Source organism: Gopherus evgoodei, chromosome 7, assembly GCF_007399415.2.
Source record: "Gopherus evgoodei ecotype Sinaloan lineage chromosome 7, rGopEvg1_v1.p, whole genome shotgun sequence".
Classification (NCBI taxonomy): domain Eukaryota; kingdom Metazoa; phylum Chordata; order Testudines; family Testudinidae; genus Gopherus; species Gopherus evgoodei.
In genome coordinates, this window is record NC_044328.1 from 73669460 (window position 1) to 73686866 (window position 17407).

At 50.0% G+C, this 17407-nt stretch overlaps 1 protein-coding gene across 2 annotated transcripts in view; it reads right to left on the reverse strand.

Moving 5' to 3' along the window:
• The window catches only part of PAX2 (paired box 2), a 97727-nt gene that overhangs the window by 23826 nt on the left and 56494 nt on the right, over positions 1–17407 (reverse strand). For both annotated transcript variants that reach the window (XM_030569241.1, XM_030569242.1), the window contains exons 6-7: positions 6190–6365; positions 4320–4446 (exon numbers count right to left, since the gene is read on the reverse strand). In XM_030569241.1, the coding sequence (XP_030425101.1) occupies positions 4320–4446; positions 6190–6365 (303 nt within the window). The remainder of the gene's footprint in view (positions 1–4319; positions 4447–6189; positions 6366–17407) is intronic.

Below are 17407 nucleotides of genomic sequence, written 5' to 3' on the forward strand. Positions count from 1 at the left end.
TTGTGAATGAATGGTATCAGGTGGTCTCTCTTCAGGAGGTGATGGGGCAAACAGATCATCAAAGGTGTTCCAGATTCACTGTTTGGAGGCTGATCTTCAGTGTTTGCTGTGCTAAGCAAGGTTCTGCCTTTTGTAACCACACCACTGCAGCTGCTCTTGGAATATGCCCTGTGATATGCTGCTAGTGCTCTTGGCAGATTCTTCCCTTTGTGGTGGGGAGGTCCCTGCCTTCTTTGCTTCCAGTAACATCATGCAGTGTCGGTGAGCAGTGGCCCTGACTTTCAGCACCACACACTTCCCTTTGCTCTCAGTATTTCCCTAGAGCACCCTGTGGATCATGGAGCCCACTGGTGAACTTGCCCTTGTGTGGAACACCAGAGGAACACAGGCCATGCTCTGCAATTCCTCTGGGGTTATGGGCTGCAATATTTAATTTACACGGCTCTCAATCAGATTTCACAAACAAGAAAAGACACCATCAACCGCTGCCAAAGGAAAGCCAATGTTATTCTTTCTGGAGGCTTCAGAGAGAGCCCTTCCTTCTGGCCCGAGCTAGCTGGAGCCCCTGGAGAGCCTCTCCTCCCATCCAGCCCCCTCCTAAACTGGCCAGAACTTGGACAATAGGCAGCAGCACTCTACAGTCTCAGATTGCAGCATGTCCAGTGTTCAGAGGTGTCTTTCTTTCCACAAGCTGAAATGGCGCACTGCTGGGAGTCACAGAGAACCACAACTGTACAGAACAAAAGGTATGAGTGACCCCAAAGCCCCTTTATCTCACCTCCCAGCCTCATAAGACTTGGCCCTCATCCTAGTGCTCAGTCATAATGGTCATCCCCATGCAACACACTGGGAAACTGAGACACTGGAAGGTCACATGACTTGCCCAATGTTACACACCAAGAGTGAAATTCTAGCTCCACTGAAGTCAATGGCAAAACCCCATAGGGGCCAGAATTTCAGTCCAAGTGAGAAACAGTCGGGAACAGAACCCAGTTCTCCTAAGTCCCTGTCCAGTGCTGCATCCACTATGCCACACTGCCTCCTCCAAGCACCCTCAGCATCCAAAGCCCTGAACTTCAGGTAGGCACATACAGTGTCCCTTTGCTGGAGGGGAACCTGCTTTACCACAGAGTACCCCTCATGGTCCTGCCCCCACATAGCTCCTGGCCAATGGATGATCAGGAAGTGATTCACCGTTCCTCACCTTGACAGCCTCTCCAAAAAACTCTGTCTGTCCCCATGACAAACACATTGTGAACCATTCATCTTTAATGGCTTATGCAAATCAGGGAGGACATCAAATCAATGAAGATCAATAACTGCAGCCGTTTAATTGCCAGCAAAAACATTTTAAGAATGAGCATTATCTGCAGCCCTTTTTCGGGTAATGGCGCCATTAATCCAAACATTGGATCCCAGCCTAAGTGCAGAGGAATAATCCTCTACCCCTTGTTCTTCGCCCTTCCCCACACCTCTTGGGTTGGGTTTTATCCTCTTTTCATTTCCAGTTTCTGAGTTTCCCCGTCATTACCGCTGGCAAACAGCTCCCAATGTTAATGGTTCTGCTTTTGTTACTCTGTGCCTGATTGAAATGTCGCATACAGATTGAGATGTTAGTGCTAAGTTGCCACCTGGGAATGTCAAGCTGGGCCTGAAATGAACTTTTTCTCACTCTCAGATCCAGATGGATCAGGCGGGGATGTTCCCAAGCTGAGCTGGGAGTGTTCCATGGTGCAGGGTGGGTGGATGGATGGGGGAGGCACTGAGCTCAGTTTCTGCAGCAGTTCAAGGCCTCCTTTGCAGCCCCCTCTCCTCCAACCCATTCCTGAGGGTCAGATCCAAAACGTGTGCAGAGTCTCAGGCCTACTGGGATTCTGCTCGAGTCCCACATTGAATGATGTTCTCTGGCCTGTGCTGTGCAGGAGGTCAGATTAGATCATCTGATGTCCCTTCTGGTCTTAACAGCCATGAATCTTTGCTCCCCTCCCTCATCACAGGCCAGTAGAAGAAAGACGAGGGGATGTGCTGTGTCTGATCCTGCCCCCGGGTCAGAGAGATGTGTCTTGTGAGAGAGATAAGGGTGCCCTATTCCTCTGGCACTGCCCCATAGGTAAGCGAGGTCAGGTCCCCCAGATCCTGTGCTCTTTGTCAGGGAAGCACCCTCTATTAGAGGTGTGTCTGGCCCCCACACCTGGGCTTTGCAGACGAAGCGCATCTCCAGCCATATATATCTGAGTAGGAAGGAGGAGAGGCACAGTTGTTCCACAAATTCCATCTGTCTAAGTACCTCTGCAGAGCTGGGCTGGTTCAGCCTCATACATACCCCAGGTCAGGCTCTGATATCAGCCAAACCAAAACCTATCCTCCAGGAAGTCTCAGGACTCACATCGCTTGGCTCTCTCAAATGAGCCCCTGACCTTGCCCCAGTGCCCAGTAAGCTTTTGCAGGCCTCTGGCTAAATAGCCCATGTATCTGTGGGTGACTCTCATCCATGCTCCTGGATCCAACCTGACGGTCAGAGGTCTCCAAATCCTAACATGGCATCATGCAAAACCCCTGTGGTCAGTGACTACTCTGGGGGAAGCTGAGTGATGCTGGAGCCAGCCACGCCAGCTGCCTAGGAGCTGTACCCAACTCAGCCACCAGCCACACTGACCCTATGGGCTACTAGGAAAGGCTGCTGCAAGGAAATGTGGGAGTCTCCTTCAGAGGATGAGTGAGGGCACATGGTCCTCCCAGAACTGTTCCCTGACTGGCCACAGAGCAGTTTCCATTTCAGGGGACTACTCCCCAAACAAATCACCTAAGCAAATGCAACCTTGGAGATTTGGGGTACTAGAGCCATCCACCCACTGGTTCAGCTGCCTCTCAAGGCTGGAGAGCAGTGCCCTGGCCCTCACAGACAGGCTATGTCCCACGGCTCACTCGTGCATCTCTTCTAAAGGATCAGCAAGAGTGTCTGGGCCCAGTCTGAGATCCCAGCCAGCTGCTTCCCTAGTGAGGAATGTGCCTCAGCTCCACCTTGCTTCCTTCATCATTACCACCAGTCCTTAGTGCCATTGTGCTTGAGGTCATTGCATCTCCCTGTACATCCCGTATTCCTCGCTCAGTCATGGGACACCTATGCCTCTTCCACCATTCTCAGTCTTCCTGTCTCCTGGGGAGCTGCCCTTTCTCTTGGAGCCTCAAATGCTTCACCTACCGGAGTTAGGACCTATGTACCTGGGCCATTGGGATTCTGCTGTATAGCACAGGCCAAAGAACTGCCCCCAAAATAATACCTAGAGTAGATCTGTTAGAAAAACACCCCATTGTGACTTTAAAATGGCCAGTGATGGGAAATCCAACATGCCTCTTGGTATATCATTCCTATGATTAGTTACCCTCACTAACAAACATTTATGCCTTATTGCTAGCCTGAGTTTGTCTAGCTTTATCTTCAAGCCATTGCATGGTATTAGATCTCTCTCTGCTAAACTGAAGAGCCTTTTATCGAGTAGTTGTTCCCCATGCAGATACTTACAGACTAATCAAGCCATCCCTTAGCCGTTCCTCATCTTACATTGCTATGGATCAAGACAGTCTAACTCCAGCACAAGGGTGCCACCCCCAGCACTAGCACCTTCTGAGACATCCATGGCATGTGGATGCAACAACGAAACAGCCTGCTGGCTCAGAATTGTCCGTTGCTCCTTTATGCTCTGGTCCCCCAGCTGTCTCGCATTTGGTTTCATTTCCTCCCTCTGGCTTCCCACAAACCCCTGATTTTAATGTGCCTACTATGAGGTAGAGGGGAAGCTGGGAGCTGAGCTATTTTGACAGATGCTGTAGGAGGCACATGTGCTGAGGGGAGGAGAGGCTTAGCCAGGATAGTTTAGCAGCCCTAGCTTGCAAAGGAGAGTCCTGGCTTGCAAGTATCCCTTTCCAAACATTAGGGCCAAATACAAACCTAAACAGCTAGTTCTCCCCGAGAAGTCCAGGTGTGAGCAATGAGTCTGTTGTTCCAAACATGAAGGAGAAATCTAGGACACAGCAACACAGGTTCTCTTCTCTATCTGCCTATCCTATCCCAATGAATAGCTGGGCAGACCTGTCCCTGAGTCACACCGGGGCACACCTGTATGTACCCCTGGATGCCAGTGCTGTGAATTTTAACCTTGTCTTTACCTCTTATATTCCTCAGGCTCCCTCGCTCTCTCTTTCTATTCCGATGTTAACCACAGAGCTGCATCTTGCATCAGGAGAAAAAGCAGAAGCTAATGGTGATGACTAGGGAATAAACGAAAGGCTTAGGAGTGCCGTTTGGGCAGGCAGCTTACCGGTCACCACAGGGTACGTCTGGGGTCCTGACACGTTGGTCCCCAGGTCTGGGTTAGCAGAGGCAGATAGACTTGACTTGACTTCATCAAGACCAGGGGTCAGAGCTGGGAGGGAGTACTCATTACCCTGGGGAAGAGAGGAGAGAGACAGCTCGCTATTGATGCGCCGAGAGGAAGGGAACAGCATACAGATGGGGGGAGGAAGAGGAGCGATGCCAAACCCTGCACAGATGGGAGAGGAGGAGGAAACAGAGCAGATGAAGGAAAAAGGTGACAGGGGGCAGGGAGCTGTGGACGAGACCCTCACTTCTGCTGTGAGCAGTGGCTCCTTCCTCATCTGGGCAGCAGCAACAGAGAGGGACCAACAATGGGAGTTACTCTGCTGTGGCCGAGCACAGAATGTGGCCCATTCCCTCTGGTGTGGCCAAGCTTCCAGGCCTGTGGATGAGGAGGAAAGTTTGTGGGTAGAAGCTCAAGGGGGATCAAGAAGGGATGTGGCAGCCTCTCTGGCAAAGGAGAGTTAAGGGCGTGGCTAACACATATGTCCCCATGGTTGGGGCAGGAGGTTGTAGTGGAAATGACAGGGATATTGGGGCATTTCTGCTGCAGACAGGGCCTGTATAGGTCGGTGGCCATTGTATCTGAGCTCAGTTTGCTTGGAGATTCCCCCCCCCTTTCCTGGCTCTTGAGAAACAAAGAAGCCTCATCCCCCACCTCTGTCACTTTGTGCATCAGGGTATGAAATTGGGGAGGGGGGAGAACCACATGGCTAACAGAAGGGTGGGAGGGGGAGAGCCACTGAATCTGAAAGTGTGTCCTGTCCGAAAGGCTCTGGTAATTGCCTTTTTATTGTGGCAGCCTCCAGACCAGACGCGGAGCCACAGAAACCAGAGGGACTACAAAAACACAGGAAAAGTTGCTCTGATTAATATTACATTAAATTAAAACTGATTTTCTGCTCTTTCTACTCTGTTTTTTCAATCCACTTCCCCAACTCACCTACCTCCCATACTTTGCCTGCAAGTTGCCCCCTCCCTGCCCCCTTCTGTCCCCGTCCGGCCACGATTGCCTACTCATTTCCAATTCCTTCTCGTATTGATCTTCCTGTAGAAATCAGTTTTGTAATTAGCTGCAAATTAGGCCTTCTACTGGGGGTGAGCCTGCCCCCTGATTTATCACCAGAGTAATTCGCTGTGATCGGAGAGAAATTAAAATGAACTCAATTAGGCTTTGGATTTGCTTTATGGGCCCTGCTCAGAGTTTCAGGGGGAAAAATGACTGTGTCGGTGTTTAATAGTCTAATGAAAGTAAATAAAGGTTATTCATTGTAATAAAGCCAGAGACTCAGGGATGAAGGGAGTCTACAGCCAGCTTCTCCTTCCCTTCCTTTGTTGGTTTATGGCTTGGGGTGGTTTAAAAGGACTTTTGATTTTCATTTTATTAAGACAAACAGCTTTCGGGACAAAAGGCGGAGTGTGGGGCAGGCGCTGCTGAAGCACAGAGGGGAGCTGGGCTGTGAGAGAGAAGCCCATGGGATTTGTAACAAACTCGTAGCTCCCTGGTTACTGGTACAATCTGAAGTTGCATGTTTCCTTACAACGACGTGTGCATGTGGATACTCAGAGGGGTTCATTTGCGTGCCCAGCTGGAGAGGGCTGTACATGTGTGTCCATGCAGAGAGGGATGCATGTGCATGCATGTGTCCATGAAGTGGTATGTGCACATATACATAAGTGCCAAGACAGGTGTGCCTGCAACTGGTGTGGGTGTCGAGGGTGCATGGGAGAGTGAAGGAGCTCACTCCCTGCCATGTCCCCCACATGCCTGATTCACACCCATTTGTGCCCATGTTGCCAGGCAAGGCCCCCACCTGCTCAGATTTGATGTGCTCTGATGTTTGAAAGACATCAGGGTAAGAAGGACGTTCAAAGACTCGATCTAAAGCTTCCAGCTGTTGCTGGGTGAAAGTGTCGGCACGAAGGTGCTTCCGCAAACTGTCCACGCTGCTCTGGGAGTCTCCATTGGGAACCGAGCCCTCAGACACATCTGTGGGACACAGACAGAGAGAACAGGGAGTTAGTCCCACCCAGCCCCTGAGGAGAGGTGTTTGCTGGCTCAGATCAGCAAGTGATGCAGTGCAAGCCCCAAAGGGGCCAGGAAAGGAGCATCCCTCTACTCCAAGGGAGCTGTGCCTGTGGGGAGGGAAGGCTGAGAGGTCTTGAGGGTGAGCCCCTGTGCTCTGCCCTCACCCCTGGCTTCCATGGGGAACATTACAGCACTCCCGCCCAGCACACTTGAGGCCATGGAGAATGGCACTTGGCTCGGAGATGAGTTTCAGTTCCACTGATTTCCAGTGTTAAAAATCGCCAAATCTCCATTGAGGAGCGTAAAATGGGAGCAAAGTGCAGAGATTAGCATTGCTAGGGGACCACCAGAGATGCAGCTCATTCCAAAGCGATGGGCCTGAGGGATGGGGACATGTAGCCAAATCACAGCACACCAAAAACACCTGAAATAAGGGAGTGCTGTGGTGTGGCATTAAATCGGTGGCAGATTTGTGTGTGTTATAAGAGCCTGTTCCATCCAAAATAAGTCTGTCTGCGTTCTAACCCCCATTCCCGCCTGATGCAAGTCCATCCGCATTCTAACCCCTTCCTGCCCAAGGGGAGTCTGTCCGTATTCTAAGCCCTGTCCCACCCGAGGTCAGGATCTCCCTCTTTCACCTCCCCTCCCCGCATTAGCATTCAGCTCTGTTCGCTAACTCCTCTCTGGCAGCCTCTCTGTTACACCCCCATTCCAGGGATTGTGCCATCTCCCCAGATGTCAGGCTGTCTCAGTCGCCCAAACTGTGAGGCTCCCAAGCGAAACTCATTCCTTAGGCCATGGTGCAGGATCAAGTACCCACTTTGCCCTCCGCCTGCTGCGTGTCATGGTGGTCTGCCTGTGGCAAAGACAGTGCCCCAATGGGCACCTCGTCCCCCAGAGCTCTGCTGTCACTCATCTCACCCTCCTGCCCTGGAGGAATTGCCTCCTCAGCATAGTTCCTACCCCAACCTGAGACCAAACTGCAGTGGCCCAGAGGAACAGCGCAGCCTGTTCCCTCCTGGCTGTAAGATGTATCCCTTTACAGGTGATTATACGATATGATATAATCAATAGTACATTATATACAGTAACCTAGTACAGTGCCACTTGCACGACCATAGAAAATATTACATATTGATCTGTCCCAGCTGGCAGCCTTCCCCTTCTCACTCTCCCTCCTTGGTCCGGGAGGGGGGCAGCATTTCCTGGCACTAAGCCCTTTCCCCCTCTCTCTGGTCTTATTCCATGGGGCCAAGTCCTGAAGTCTTTATCCAGGCAAAGCAAGGATTTCAGTGTGCAGGGCTTGACTGATGAAGAGCTAGGTGTGCTGGGTACAGCGAGCTTTGGGAGAACTGGCTGTTATGTCAGGGGGTGATGTTCAAAAGTACCTCAGGCATTAAGGAGCACAAGTCTCAGTGGCTTTCAGTGGGCTTTAAAATCATCTCTCGAGGTGCCAAAATGGCGGTTAGGCTCTTTTGAAAATGCAGGCTGCCAGCTCAGAGCCCAAGGAAAGCCAGTGTGGTGCTCTTTGGAAAATCTGGGTCCACGCTGAGAAAGAGGAGCATGTGTGTGTTGATGTATGTGTGTGCCTCAGCCTGTCTCTCTGGAGAGAAGGGTGTGTATCTCTTTGGGTGTGTCTGAGTCAGTGGGCATGTCTGTGCGAGTGTGTGCACAGTACCTCATATGTCACTGTGTGTGTCTCTCTACCTACTTGTGGGTGCTGCGTGTACTGGTACGAATGTGTGATTCGAGGCCTATGAGGGCTTGCATCTCTACGTGTACTTGTTATTTCAGTTATTTGTGTGTTTGCATGCCAGTGTGTCTGAATATCCATGGTGTAGCTAGGTGGCAAAGCTCCCACTGAGTTATGTGGGGCCAGATTTCACCCTCTCCGTTTCTCTGCTTGGCTGTTGACGTGCATTTGCATGCACGTGCATTTGCAATTTTTGTGTGTACATTTGTGTGTGTCTGTTATGGCTCTGCACTTGTGTATCTTCAACATCTCTGTGTGTATGTGCACAGGCACTGGCCAGGCTTGTATGTGTAGGAGCTTTCTTAAGTTGCTGCAAGAGTCTCTTTTCCTTCATTTATTCAGGGGCCCTTCAGATCTTGACAAATCTGTCACTCTAAATTTGCGAGAGATTATGGTGCTCTCTCCCCAGCACGGAGAGAGGTGATATATGATATCTGCTGCCTCTATTGATTGCCTGATCTGGTGGCAGAGGGCTGGCGAAATGAACTTGAAATGAACATCATGCCTCAACTCATTGTGCGTATAATACACTACTTAATCCCACATTTTTCAGCTGCTATGGAATTCAATTGATCAATCATGTCCCACTGATAGTACTGTTTTTAGGGGTTATTCTGCTCACTGACCTTTTTTTTGTATTTATTTATTATTTTTGTTGGTAAATGCAAGACCTGGTGATAAGACAGGGCCTGCACAGTTCCCAAGAGACGGGGCAAAGAATGAGAATGGGAGAAAGGAGGGAGGGAGGGAAGGGCCAAAGCAAGAGAGAGGACGAGGGACTAGATGGGAAAAGGGATTTATGCCAGGAACATAAGGAAAGTTATAAAGAGAAAGAGACACAGGGAATGAACTCATGAGCTCAAAGAGGAGTTATGGGCTTGGTGCAACAATCGCTGGATGAAGATCTCTGGCCTGGGCTAAACAGGAGGTCAGAGTAGCCAATCAGAATGGCCCCCGCTAGCCTTTAAATGTATGAGAGATGAGGAACACAGTGCAGGAGGGAGGAGCAAAGGCTGGTCTGGCCTAGGGTCATCTCCTAAACTCTCCCTAGGGGTAAGAAGGATGGTTTTGTAGCCTAGGGTTTGGGAGAACGAGGTTTATTTCCCTGCTCTGTGTGACCTGGGGTAAGTTATCAAGCCTTGCTTTGTCTCAGTTCACCTCTGTAAAATGGGGATCATACCACCTCCCTGCTTCACAGGAAAAATACATTCAAAAACCTGCCATGTGCTTTGAGATCTGCCACTGACAGGAGGTAAGTGTTGCTATTATACCCACAAGGAACCAGAGCCCCTACAGTCAGTGCTTTGAGTTCCCTACACTGTCCCGACAGGTGGTTTATGAACAGGGAAGGTAAAAGATTTGGTGGTTTCCAGATGGAGTGTCGCCAGCTCACAGAGTTCCACCATTATGAGTTTGGCACCAAAAGATCATGAGACTGTCTCAAAAATCATGTGACCATAAAGGGAGTCCTATAATTCTTTGTGTTTGCCTGCTGCCATCGGACATTGTTGGGTTTCCTTTTCAACCGCAACCATAAGGGCAAGAAACTTACTTCTGTTTTTAGAAAAAAAGAGCTAAGATTCTCACCTAATCACATGACTCCAGGAGCTGAGGCCTTAGGGAAAACACTAAATGTCATGATAATTGTTATAAAATCGCCAGGATTGACAGCACCATGGGTAGGAGAGAAACAGAGCAGAGGGACACTATGGAGAAGGGATGGAGGATGACAGGGGACACTGGGTCAGAGTGAAGGGAGGATTCAGGGGAAAGAGAACAGGGTGGGAAAGCGGAGGACATACCCTGGAGAATGAGTATCGTGATGGGCAAGGGGGGAATGTAAAGAGTGAGATGTAAGGGGGGTTCTAGGGGTAGCCAAGGAGTAGAGGATGCTGGAGAAAGACCCTGGGGCTGTTTAGAAGGAGGAAGGACAAGGAGAAGAGCTCATGGGGTGAGAGAGCTTCTGGGGGTGGGAGGGCTCATGGAGGAGGACGAAAGAGTCATGGAGAAGGCTCAGGGGAAGCAGGGAGATTCTGAGAGGAGACAGGGTTCAGCTGGAGAGGGACCACTGTTAGGTTTGGTAGAAAGGAAGGAATGAGAGAGCAGGGCATTATGATGAAGTGAGGCTGCAGACAGGATTATTGGACAGGTGACAGGCAAGAGTGTGCCCAGTCAGGTAACTTGGCAATGCTTTTGGGATTGGCAAAAGAACCCCCTATTCGTGCCTGGCCCAGGGACCCCACGAGCTCAGTGACACAGGGCACCCATGTTGGATTGGGAAGGCCTGCACAAACAGCTTGAGGGCTGGACCACGGACCTCAGTCACAAGCTTTCTTACAACAGAGTGTGAATGGTGTAAGTACAATCAGAACCAATCCTACACACATAATGGGAACCACATCTGCTCCCAACTGGTTGCCAAGAGAATCCGAAAACAATTGCACAACTGGCATAACTGCCTGAGAGGAGACACATCAACACTCCTGTGTGTGTGACAGAAATACCCCAACAGGTAATATGAAAACACACTGCCAAGTGACACAGAAACACCCTCAGTGTCACAAAAACATCCGTCCAGGTAACATGGAAGCATGCTGACAGGTGACACAAGGACATCCCAGGATGTCACAGAAACAGCCCTACAGTTCAATGTGTTTCCATGTTACAGGTGACACAGGGACACCCCTGTATCATAGAAACAGCCCTACAGGTGATACAGAAACACTTATGTCTCCTATGAGAACATCCATACAAACATAACATAACACTCACACCAGGCTCTCTTCGGAGCAGGGACTCTCTCACTGTGTGTTTGTATAGTGCCTAGAACACTCATAACAAAAATGGATGAGTCTGACCTGTGGACACCTGCCTGGTGACACAGCACTCATCAGAAGTGCAGGGGGGAATACATCTAGGTAAGCAAAACTGAGGCAGAAATGCTGTCCTCTTCCCCAGCTTTGTCAGACCGGGGGTGGTCCCCTCCGATCTGTCCGTCCCAGTGCTACCCTGGCCTAGGATGACCAGATGTCCTAATTTTATAGGGACAGTCCCGATATTTGGGACTTTGTCTTATCTACGTGCCTATTTCCCTCCACCTCTGTCCCAATTTTTCACACTTGCTGTCTGGTCATCCTACCCTGACTCTGTGTCTGACCGCTGCCTCAGCTCTGTTCTAACCACACACACCTGTCCCCTTACAGCAACACTGCTCTCTCTCTTCCTCCTTCTCCCCTTCTCTTTTTCCCCCTCTGATGTGTTGCTGGGTCCCAATGCAGCCAGGGCCTGTCAGGTATCTTTCCTGGAAATCCCCTGAGGGGGCTTTCACAGCACTGCCAGTTGTTGCAGTTTCAAACTCAATTGTTCTCCTCAGTACTGAGGCAAATGGAGTCATTAATTACCTTCCATCGGCTGGGCCGAGTTCAGAACACGATCAATACGCAGCGCTTGTCATTCACGGCAGCCAGCCCTGCACACCCCCTTGCTCTCACTGTATTCAGAAGGGACCCAAAGAGCTTTGTTCCAAAGCCCTAGGGCAGCTCTCTGGGAGATGAAGCAAACCCCCAGCTCTGGAAGGGAGATTAAGCCTCCTACTTCAGGGTTCAGTCCAGTCTTTGATATAGGAGGCAACACAGCAGGGCATCTCACTCCACCTCTGCCCATTGCAGGGTTCTTCCACCTCCCTCTGAGGCATCTGGTGCTGGCCACTGACTGGATATTGGAGGAGGTGGGCCTGTGGCCTGATACAGTCTGACAGCTCCTGCATTTCCAGACACCTTAGTTTGGCCCCTGATTCTTATATCAATACTAAGCCTTTGTGAAGCCTGAGGAGGCCTTTACCTGTGGCGGGCGCAGAAAGCAACAGCAGCAACCTGATCTTGTCTGTGCAGCTCTCTGGGCCCACCCAGCAGGGGAGGCTGAAATATTGGGGTTGCAGCTCCCCCCAGAGGGCTCTGCCCTACATTTAGGGTACCACCATCTCTGGGTGAGTCAATTCCATGTCAAGCAGGGCTGCCAGAACACATGGGGCTTTGACTGAGGATAATGGAGCAGGGTGGAAGGGAAGGGCAGGGATTCAGCTGGGAAGGAGCTCACTGGGATGGGAGCAAGGTATGAAGGGTACCAGGAAGGTGGGGAGGGTAATGAGGTGGAGAAGGGGTGCATTAAGGATATTGAGGTAGTGGGGGGTGTAGCAGGGATAGTGGGGGGGGGGGGCGGGAAATAGTAGCTTGGTAGGATATTAGCCTTCAAGAACCAAATATGTGTTCAAACCCCCATGTCCACATGCATTGGGTAAACCTATGTATCTGAACCTCTTTATGCAAACCCCACGTCAACAAATCTATGTCAGTTTGTAACTAGGGCTTTCTATCACCAATCAGCATACAAACGAGGCACATTTGCTGTGTATCTGGACAGGCGGAGGGATGAAGGGCAGCAAGGTTGTGTGAGCTGGCATCAATGTATAGCTAGGATTATGAATCTATTAGTGAGGAAGACTGCATATACACATACGTGCCTGGGTACAGAATGGATAATGTGGTATGTGTATTGGGTATTTAATATAGGAGGTGCAAGCTTACTCTTAATTGTGCGGGCTAAGGTGCATCTACTATTGTGTGAGTGTGCAAATGTGCATTGGATGAAGTCTGTGCATACAAATAGCATGTATTTAATGCCATGTTTAGGTGTGGAAATGCATATGTATTAAGGTCTGTGTGCAAATGTTCACTGGATTACTATGGAGTATGTGAATGTGCATTTAATGAAGTGGGTGTGTGCATGCACAAATAATATGCATTCAATACAGCTTGCAAATGTACAAATTCAAATTCAGCACAGGGTTTGTGGGACACCACAGGTATTGAACACTGTCTCGGTGTCTGGTTGTATGCCCGAGGCTGTGAGTGAGCATGCTCATCTGTACTGAATACATCTGTAGTGTGCATGAGTAAAGGCACTTTTGTGTCAGCATGCACACAGCTGCCATATGCACATGTGCAACATGTATAACCATGCTGCATGGCTGTGTTTGAATGAGCATGCACATGCTGGTGTATAGTGGTGGTTGTGGTTGTGCCTGTGCTATTTCAGTCTAGGCCAGGGGTTGGCAACCTTTCAGAAGTGGTGTGCTGAGTCTTCAGCTATTCAATCTAATTTAACGTTTCACGTGCCAGTAATACATTTTAACGTTTTTAGAAGGTCTCTTTCTATAAGTCTATAATATGTAACTAAACTATTGTTGTATATAAAGTAAATAAAGTTTTAAAAATGTTTAAGAAACTTCATTTAAAATTAAATTAAAATGCAGAGCTCCCCAAACCTGCGGCCAGGACCTGGGCAGTGTGAGTGCCACTGAAAAACACTCGCGTGCTGCCTTTGGCACACGTGCCATAGATTGCCTACTCTTGGTGTAGGGTGTACTGTGGCTGGCCTATGTGTATCTAGTGTAGCATGGTGGCTCTCTGTGCTGTATTGGAGCTGACTGGGCAAATTCTGCTCCCAATTCCGCTATAGTAAATCCGCAATGACTCCACTTACCTCAGTGGAGTCACTCAGGGTTTATACCAGTATAACTGAAAACAGAATGTGCGTCCAGTAACTCTTGCTGACTGTATTGGGTTTGACCCTTTAGAAGCTAGAAATACAGCTGTCCTCAGTGTGCGTATTTGCCTTGTTTATATCAATGGAGCAGCAGCAATGCTACTACACAATGGGCCAGATCCCCAACTGGTGTAAGTCAGAATAGCTCCATTCATTTCAATGGAGCAATGCTGATTTATGCCAGCTGAGGATCTGGCCCTCCCATTCTCTTCCCAGCTGGTGCACACATTTCCTCCAGCACGGAGCCAGCAGGGAGAATGCTGCTGCCTAGCTAATGCAGAGCAAACAGGGCTACTGCAGCTCCGTCTCCCAGGTCAGAAGACCTACTTGGCTTTGTCATGGGGTACGGCTCTCTCCCTTCAGATCTTGAGCCTGTGTGCCCTGGTGCTGGACTGGCTGAGGATCCCCTTGGTGAGTTTATAAGACATGGTGGCTTTTGTTAGCTCAAAAGGACACAAGCAAGGCAAAAAATTACATTGCATGCAGCCCTAACTATGCTTGTTTAGAGAAACTGCTTGCATTTATGAAGTCTTTGGTGCGGAAAGCAGGGTTGCAAATGACTGCATCAGACCGACAGTAAAGGCCATTAATTTCCTGTTATGTTTTCCTGTGTTGGGGGCTTTATTAATTTAATTTTACACTGTCGAACAACAGCGAGTGCTGACACCACCACGCTCAGAGGGATTTTTTTTTTCCAAGCAGCGCTTTGCCTGACATGCAAATCAACACCATTACCGGAACCAATAAGGATGCGGAGGGGACGGTGGTACCCATGAAACCTTGTCTCCCTGCTTCTTGAGAGGCTCGGGTTCCCAGTCAGGGCGCTGGCGCCTGAGCTCTATTGACCTGACTCAAGCCCCAGGCAGCTCTGTGCACCCCCCAGATTTTATTGGTCTCACCCATCCTCTCCTCTCAATAAAATACTCCCTACTTCCTCTCCCCTTTCTGTTCCGTTCTGCTCTCACTCCATCCCAGACCCCATTCCCCCTACAGGATCCTACCCTGGGGCCCCTCAGACCCCACACATCCCTGTCCTTGTGCCCCATCCCCATCATTCTCCCCTTTCCCCACGTACACACCAGCAGGGGCAAACGCACACCCCAGTCCTGAGCCAGGTGCCAGTCAATCATTTTATTGGACACTCTTCTGAGTCAGCAGTGAACCAGTGCCCTGGAGGGGGTGTTGTTAGAGGCTGCCATCTTTTTGATGTGCCATAAAACAAGGGCTCTGATCACTCTGAGTCGTTAAAATTCCCATGGCACTTTTTGCAAGAGTGCAGACATTAACCTGGCTGGCCTGACAAATTCCAACCTGAGTGATTACACAGTGCCTAGCTAAATCCTCCATGCAATTTCAATTGGACACGGCCATCTCCTTCCTAAACTGTTGTGTCATTGCTCTGCACTGTTCAGTAACAGCTGTGCTCCACCCCAGACTTAGCTGCATTTCAGTGAGGACTAAAGTGGTTCCTATACAGTGAAACTTTCCAAAACAGCCTGTTTCTTTTCCTCTCACTAAGCAACTGAACTGTTACAGAAAGGTCACTGAAAAGTGCAACACAGTGAAATACTGTATGCATGCAATGCTATAATACACTGCAACTATCTGGGATGTGCACTCTACTTCAGTATCATATAAACAGAGTGTCACTGTACCCTAGTCCCTGTAACTCCTGGGAAAGTGCTTTGGGATCCTTCTGAATGAAAAGGTGCCATATCAATGTAAAATGAAAGTGATGAAAAACAGTCCCTTAAAGCAACATGAGGCCTGCTCATCATTAGCAAAACAGTTCCAGATACACAACGGAGCATGGCAGAAAAGAACCCGAAAGACCTTTAAGGCCCTACAGGATATTTATTTCTCCCACTGGGAGACTAAGATGCACCCAATGTCATAGAGGTGAAAGCAGATGGGACTTAATGAAAACCTTCCAAAATATGGGAAAGTTCAGATCTGGATGCAGGGTCAAATTCTGTGCTTGTGGACCATCTTTCTATAACTTCCTGCCTTTCTCCCCCAGCTCAGTGTTCTGGGCAGCCACAATAGCCTTCACCCGTCTGGGAGCCCAGTTATGGAAATGTTGTGCCACCTTCTGCAACGCCATTGACTGTGGAGAAGCGTCTCCAGGAGGGTAGCAGGCCCTCTGGAGCCTGGAGCATGTTTCATGTGCAATTGGTGTCACATTAAAGTTTAATTAAGTGCCTACTGAAGACACTTAATTAGGAGCCTGTCCTAGGGAGACATGCAGACCCCCTTGCTCAGCCCACCAGCTGCGCCCATGGAAATTCTCTGCCTCAGCAGCTGTATAACACCTGTGAGCTGCTGACAAACACAGCACGGGGGAGGGAGGAGAAGGGAAGCTCCTCAGCCTGGCCTGGGCTGCCTCCCTGAACCAAAAAACACTCCCTGCACTCTCCTGGCTTGGGGGAAGGGGGAGAACCAACTCCTACAGCCCATGGAGCTCGGCCCTCAATACATCTCGGGAGAGAGATACATGGAGCAGAGCAAGAGACACCAATAAGAAGGTGGACAGAGGCAATTACTGAGGCGTTTATTCTCCTTGACACTGAGGCCCCTCCCTTTACACCACTATGGCAACCTTAAAGTGGGCACAAATTACATAGGGACCCACTTGAAGCTGCCAGAACAGTGCCAAGGGGCTTTTCGAGAGATGAGAACGAGGATTAAAGAGTTATAGGCAGATTAGACAGGCAGGTAGTTCATCCCTGGGATCCTAATGGAGACGTCCTTGATGCACAGGATCATAACCTCGCCCCAGCCTCGGCAGGCTGACCCAGCCAGCAGGCGCGTGTGTTCCAGGAGCCATTTGGCAGCAATGCTGGCATTTGGAGGGGATCCAATGTTCCCTGAGAGGTGAATTATAACTTCATAAACTGCGTTTTCTTGAACGCAAGTGCCTGTGACACAATTCAGCCAAAGCGCCTTCTCTCTCTCCCATCTCCAGTCATCTTCCCCCCTCTACTCCACTCATAGTGGGCTAATCGTTAAATGAGATCTCCCCGCCTCCCCCTGGGATCAAGTGAAACGCAGCTGGAGGATCAGATACCATCCCCAGACAAGCAAAGAGCTCCTGCTCTTCTTTCAACTAACACCAGCCTTTCTAAAATCCCCATCTTTGAGGGGTATGGGGGATTTCCCCTGGCTCAAACTGAGAACCAGGTACTCAGTGCATTCCTTTAGCAGACGAAGACTTGCCTCTAGAGGGTGGTTTCCATCTGTGGGCAACAAACAACGCTTAATGTTACGTCATCTCCACCGTGGGCTTGGGAGCACAGAGACGGCCAAATTAGGAGCGAATCGGCTCAGGGAGGATTGACTGTCAGGCCCCAGAGCTGCTTGGATGTGGTCGAGGAGAGAGAACATGAGCCATCCTCCACCGACGCCTCCGTAAAGGTTGGGATTTCTGAGGCCGCCGTTGTCTACTGCCGTCAAGGTCAGCAGGTTCGGGTTCACTGAACGGTCAGGACGGTTTGAATTACCGGCGCTGCCTGCCGATTCCCTCGCTGATTGTGATCCGTCTTCCAGCGCCTGGCCATGGGATGCCGTTCCCTGCCCTTGTGCCATGCACAGTCTGGGGGGGGGGGGGCACACAGGGACGTGGGAGAGGCAAGAGCTCTCCAGAAGG